Source organism: Rattus norvegicus, chromosome 7 (genome assembly GCF_021556685.1).
Source record: "Rattus norvegicus strain SHRSP/BbbUtx chromosome 7, alternate assembly SHRSP_T2T, whole genome shotgun sequence".
NCBI lineage: Eukaryota > Metazoa > Chordata > Mammalia > Rodentia > Muridae > Rattus > Rattus norvegicus.
The window spans coordinates 10567241-10572888 of NC_141540.1; the positions used below are offsets into that span (position 1 = coordinate 10567241).

The 5648-nt window shown below is 47.6% G+C and overlaps 2 protein-coding genes across 2 annotated transcripts; both read left to right on the forward strand.

Annotated features, from left to right (window-relative positions):
- The first annotated feature begins 509 nt into the window (after positions 1-509).
- LOC148004431 (endogenous retrovirus group K member 6 Gag polyprotein-like) lies at positions 510-2306 on the forward strand. Its single transcript, XM_087559902.1, has one exon. It carries the CDS (start codon positions 510-512, stop codon positions 2304-2306), a length of 1797 nt encoding a protein of 598 aa, XP_087416028.1.
- Positions 2306-3210, forward strand: LOC148004432 (endogenous retrovirus group K member 7 Pro protein-like). Its single transcript, XM_087559371.1, has one exon. The coding sequence runs from the start codon at positions 2306-2308 to the stop codon at positions 3056-3058; it is 753 nt and encodes a 250-aa protein (XP_087415497.1). The 3' UTR covers positions 3059-3210.
- The last annotated feature ends 2438 nt before the right edge of the window (positions 3211-5648 follow it).

A 5648-nucleotide genomic window follows, 5' to 3' on the forward strand; every position in this document is an offset into this window, starting at 1 on the left:
TTCCTGCTGGCGAGACGTAGCGCGGGACATCTGGTGTCAAAAACCCGGGAAAGACCTCACCATCGTCAGCACCTTCGGAGATCCCTTGGCGACAAGGAGGATTCAGAACTGCAGGTAGATACGTTTGGAGAGGCAGCCCTCTCTTGGACTTTGGTCTGGGGTTGTCACCGCCTTGGGAAGGATTTGTTGAGGCTATAGTATTTGTCCTGGGAGCCACACTATTCTTTATGTTCTGTTTTCACCGTTTTCGCTGTTAAAAGGACGATCACAGCAGCTGAAGGCGTGTCTCAGTCTCTCGTATATAAGTGAGCTTCGCGCAGCTCCCTTTTACCTTCGATTTTGACTGTTGAGGAACAAGGACGCGATAAGGCCGACGTAGATAAGCGGCACCATCCGGGGAGGCGCGTGTAAGACTCCCGTACATAAGAGAGCAGCGTGTCCGTCTCTACCCTTTCACCTCACGCCTTGTCAGACGGACGTAGATAAGCCGCCGGCGTTCCTGGCCCATCATGGGATCCTCACAGTCTGTGGTCACGGCCTTGGAAACAGTGTTAAAGCAGAGGAACATCAAAATTGGAGGAGGAACACTTAAAAACTTTGTGAAGGAGGTGGAGAGGGTGGCGCCTTGGTTTGCCTGTTCAGGCTCGTTTACGATTGCCTCATGGAACAAACTTGGAAAAGACCTTGACAGAAAATTGGCGGAAGATGATCTGCGTCTAGGGACCAAAGCTATATGGAAGCTGGTTAAGAATTGTTTAAAGGATGAAACGTGTAAGGCAGCAGTAGTAGAAGGACAGGCCACTCTCGAGGTAGTCCGGGAAAGTCTGTCAGAAACCGAACGTAGTGAGAGGTTGGGCGCGCGCAAGAAAAAAGACGTCCTAAGAAAGAAAAGGTGCCCTCCCGGTAAGTCCAAAGACAAGGGAGCGTTGAAATTTTCAGATTCCAGCACTTCCTCCTCTACACATAAACCAGGAGGGGGAGCCAGCCTATACCCTGTGAAAGAGCTAGAAGCGCTGAACCTCGACAGTTCTGAAAGCTCTGAAAATAAAACCTTAGACTCAGAGGAGGAGGCTGAGCTAGATGAGGAAGCAGCTAAATATGAGGAGGAAAGATATTACCCAGATGAATGTAGGGGAAGTAATAGAAGCCTTCTAGCGCAGCCGCCACCAACGGCGCCTCCTCCATATGAGACACGCTCACGCGCCTTCTCACTAGTCCCCGAGAGGGTGAGAAGAAAGCTGAGTATGACATTTCCTATCTGTGAGACTCCGGAGGGAGGACGGGTCCATGCCCCTGTTGAATATAATCAGATTAAGGAATTAGCGGAATCAGTTAGAAAGTATGGAGTCACGGCCAACTTTACTCTAACACAACTCGACAGGTTGGCCATGACAGCATTGACACCAGCTGATTGGCAGATGATTGCTAAGGCAGCCCTTGCCAGCATGGGCCAATACATGGAATGGAAAGCGCTCTGGTATGAGGCAGCCCAAACACAGGCCAGAGCAAATGCTACGGCCTTAATACCTGAGCAACAAGAATGGACTTTCGAACTCTTAACAGGACAGGGCCGCTTTGCAGCTGATCAGTCTGCTTACCACTGGGGCGCCTATGCTCAGGTCTCCAGCACAGCTATTAGAGCCTGGAAGGCACTGTCCAGGAGAGGAGGGATTGATAATCAACTTACAAAAATCGTTCAGGGACCCCAGGAAAATTTCTCAGATTTTGTAGCTAGAATGACAGAGGCTGCAGGACGAATCTTTGGCGATCCTGAACAAGCAGCACCACTAATAGAACAGCTCGTTTTCGAGCAAGCCACCCAGGAGTGCCGAACAGCCATAGCCCCCCGAAGAAATAAAGGGCTACAGGATTGGCTTAGAGTTTGCAGGGAACTTGGAGGGCCCCTTACTAACTCAGGCCTGGCGGCTGCCATTCTCCAGTTCCAGCGACGCCCCGTTAAAGGGACGGATAAAAGATCATGCTTTCAATGTGGGAAAACAGGCCATCTAAAAAGAGACTGCAGGATGACAAAAAGAGACAGGGGGTCTGCAACCCTCTGTGTCCGATGTGGCAAAGGCTACCATAGGGCTGACCAGTGCCGATCAGTGAGAGACATTAAAGGCAAACTACTCCCTCCTTTGGAGACTCGACCTAATGAGATGTCAAAAAACGGGCTGGTGGGCCTCCGGTCCCAGGGCCCTCAAAGATATGGGAACCGCTTTCACAGGGCCACGACCCTGGCAGAGGAGGTCCCCCAAGAGGCGACACAAAATTGGACCTGCGTGCCGCCTCAGACTTCTTTCTAATGCCCCAGATGGGCATTCAGCCAATTCCTGCTCAGACTGTGGGTCCTCTACCCCCGGGAACCATAGGCCTTGTCCTTGGGAGAGGATCTCTCGCCCTACAAGGACTGATAGTCCATCCAGGCCTTGTTGAAGCTCAGCGCTCTCTTGATATTCAGATTCTTTGTTCAAGTCCCGATGGGGTTTTTTCCATAAGTAAAGGAGATAGAATAGCACAGTTATTACTCCTTCCGTGCTTCCAGGCCACGATACAGGATACTAAGGGACCCATGGGGTCCACTGGTCATGATTCGGCATATTTGGTGGTTCACCTTAACAACCGCCCAAAATTGAGCTTAGAAATTAATGGAAAGAAATTCGAAGGCATACTGGATACTGGGGCTGATAAAAGTATAATTTCCTCAAAATGGTGGCCTCAATCATGGCCTACCACAAAATCTTCTCACTCACTACAAGGATTAGGCTACCAGTCATGCCCTATGATCAGCTCTGCCACTCTAACTTGGACAACTGCCGATGGCCGACAGGGACAATTTATTCCTTATGTACTTCCCCTGCCTGTTAATCTTTGGGGGAGGGATGTTATGCAGACCATGGGACTGACCTTATCTAATGAATACCCCCCACAAGTGGCCCACATGATGTCAAGGATGGGCTATAAGGAAGGGAAAGGCCTTGGGCGATTAGAACAGGGTTGTCTCACGCCCATTGAACCGATCGCCAACCCCCATAAACAAGGCCTGGGTTTTTCCTAGGCGCCATTGGGGCAGCACGACCCATACCATGGAGGACGGAGGACACAGTGTGGGTTCCCCAATGGCCATTAACCTCTGAGAAATTACAGGCAGCTACAGGACTGGTGGATGAACAATTAAGATTGGGACATTTGGAGCCCTCTACCTCTCCTTGGAACACCCCAATTTTTGTAATAAGGAAAAAATCAGGAAAATGGCGACTACTCCATGACTTGAGGGCCATTAACGATCAGATGGAATCCCTTGGACCCATTCAGCGAGGCCTTCCTATACTCTCGGCCCTACAAAAAGATTGGAATTTGGTAATAATAGATATCAAGGATTGTTTTTTCTCTATTCCTCTTTACCCCCCAGATAGGCCCAGGTTTGCTTTTACTGTTCCATCAATTAATCATATTGAACCTGATAAAAGATACCAGTGGAAGGTCCTACCTCAGGGCATGGCCAACAGCCCTACGATGTGTCAGTTATATATTCAGGAAGCCCTCAAACCAATCAGGGAGACCTATCCAAATTTACTGTTAATCCATTACATGGATGATATATTGATGTGTCATAAAGACTTAGAATTACTCAAACAAGCCTATTCCTTATTACAAAAAACCCTTAAACAATGGGACTTACATATTGCTACAGAAAAGGTCCAAATTGCTGACACAGGTCATTTTCTAGGATCCATTATTTTCCCTGATAAGATTATACCCCAGAAACTGGAAATCCGTAGAGACCACCTCCATACTCTTAATGACTTTCAGAAGCTCTTGGGAGATATCAACTGGTTGAGACCATTTTTGAAAATCCCTTCCGCGGAATTAAAACCTTTGTTCGAAATATTGGAAGGGGACGGCCACATCACCTCCCCTCGTGTGCTAACTCCCGCTGCAACCAAGGCCTTACTAAAAGTAGAAGATGCCATAAAACAGGCCCAATTGCAACGCATTGATTGGTCTCTACCTTTTTCACTCTGTGTACTAGATACCAAGGATTTACCCACTGCCGTTTTATGGCAACAAGGTCCACTGTTATGGATCCATCCACATGCTTCCCCTGTGAAGATTATTGATTGGTATCCAGCCGCAGTAGCACATCTGGCTATTAAGGGCCTAAAAGCTGCCATCTGTCATTTTGGGACTCCACCCTAATCCTTGATTATCCCATATACACCCTACCAGGTCCAAACTCTAGCCGCTACCTCTGATGATTGGGCAGTGCTGCTCACATCCTTTACAGGGAAGATAGATAATCATTATCCTAAACACCCCCTATTGTGTTTCGCAAGATCACAACCTATTGTTTTCCCTCGCATCACATCCCACAAACCATTAAAGGAGGGGATAACGGTGTATACGGATGGGTCAAAAACAGGGGTGGGAGCATATGTGGTAAACTCCCAAGTATTCTCACGACAATATTTTGAAACCTCACCCCAAGTGGTAGAATGCCTAGTGGTCATGGAGGTCATTGAAAAATTCCAGGTTCCTCTAAATATTGTTTCAGATTCCTCCTATGTGGTTAATGCTGTTAGTATTCTTGAAACCGCCGGTATAATTAAAACCACTAGTAAGGTGGCAGATATTTTCCGAAAAATCCAAATTATCCTATTAAATAGAAGATTCCCTGTATACATTACTCATATACGGGCCCATTCTGGACTCCCTGGCCCAATGAGTTCAGAGAATGATTTGGCTGACAAAGCCACAAAAATGATAGCTGTGGCCCTGGCCTCTCCTTTAGAGGCCACTAAAGCCTTTCATGGCAATTTCCATGTCACCTCAGAAACTCTACGCCGCCTCTTCTCTATAACTAGAAAAGAGGCACGTGATATAGTCACCCAATGCCAACAGTGCTGCCAGTTCCTCCCAGTTCCTCACATCGGGGTCAACCCAAGAGGAATACAGCCATTGCAAATCTGGCAAATGGATGTTACTCATAATTCTACTTTTGGAAAATTTCAGTATGTGCATGTATCTATAGACACATGTTCTGGCATTCTACATGCCACCCCACTTACAGGAGAAAAAACAACACATGTCATTCAGCACTGCCTTGAAGCATGGAGTGCTTGGGGAAAGCCAAAAAGTGTAAAAACTGACAATGGCCCCGCCTACACATCTCAAAAATTCCGTCAGTTTTGTGCTCAGATGCAGGTTACCCACCTGACGGGCCTGCCCTACAACCCTCAAGGACAGGGAATCATAGAGCGTGCTCATCGGACGCTCAAATCATATTTAATAAAACAAAGGAGGGGAATTACGATAGAACTCCCCCCAACACCCCGAGTGGCCACTGCTCTGGCCCTTTTTACCTTAAATTTTTTAAATCTTGATGAAGCTGGACAAACAGCGGCTGAGCGACATTGCTCAGAGCCCAAGAGGACAAAAGAATTAGTCAAATGGAAGGATGTATTAACAAATGAATGGAAAGGCCCGGATCCTGTTTTAATAAGATCCAGGGGAGCTGTCTGTGTTTTTCCACAGGACAATGAAAATCCCATATGGATCCCAGGACGACTTACTAGGAGCATCACAGCAAGTGATCAAGAAGGGACTGGGACTCCTGCACCTCCTCACTCTTCTTCCATGGATGCCAG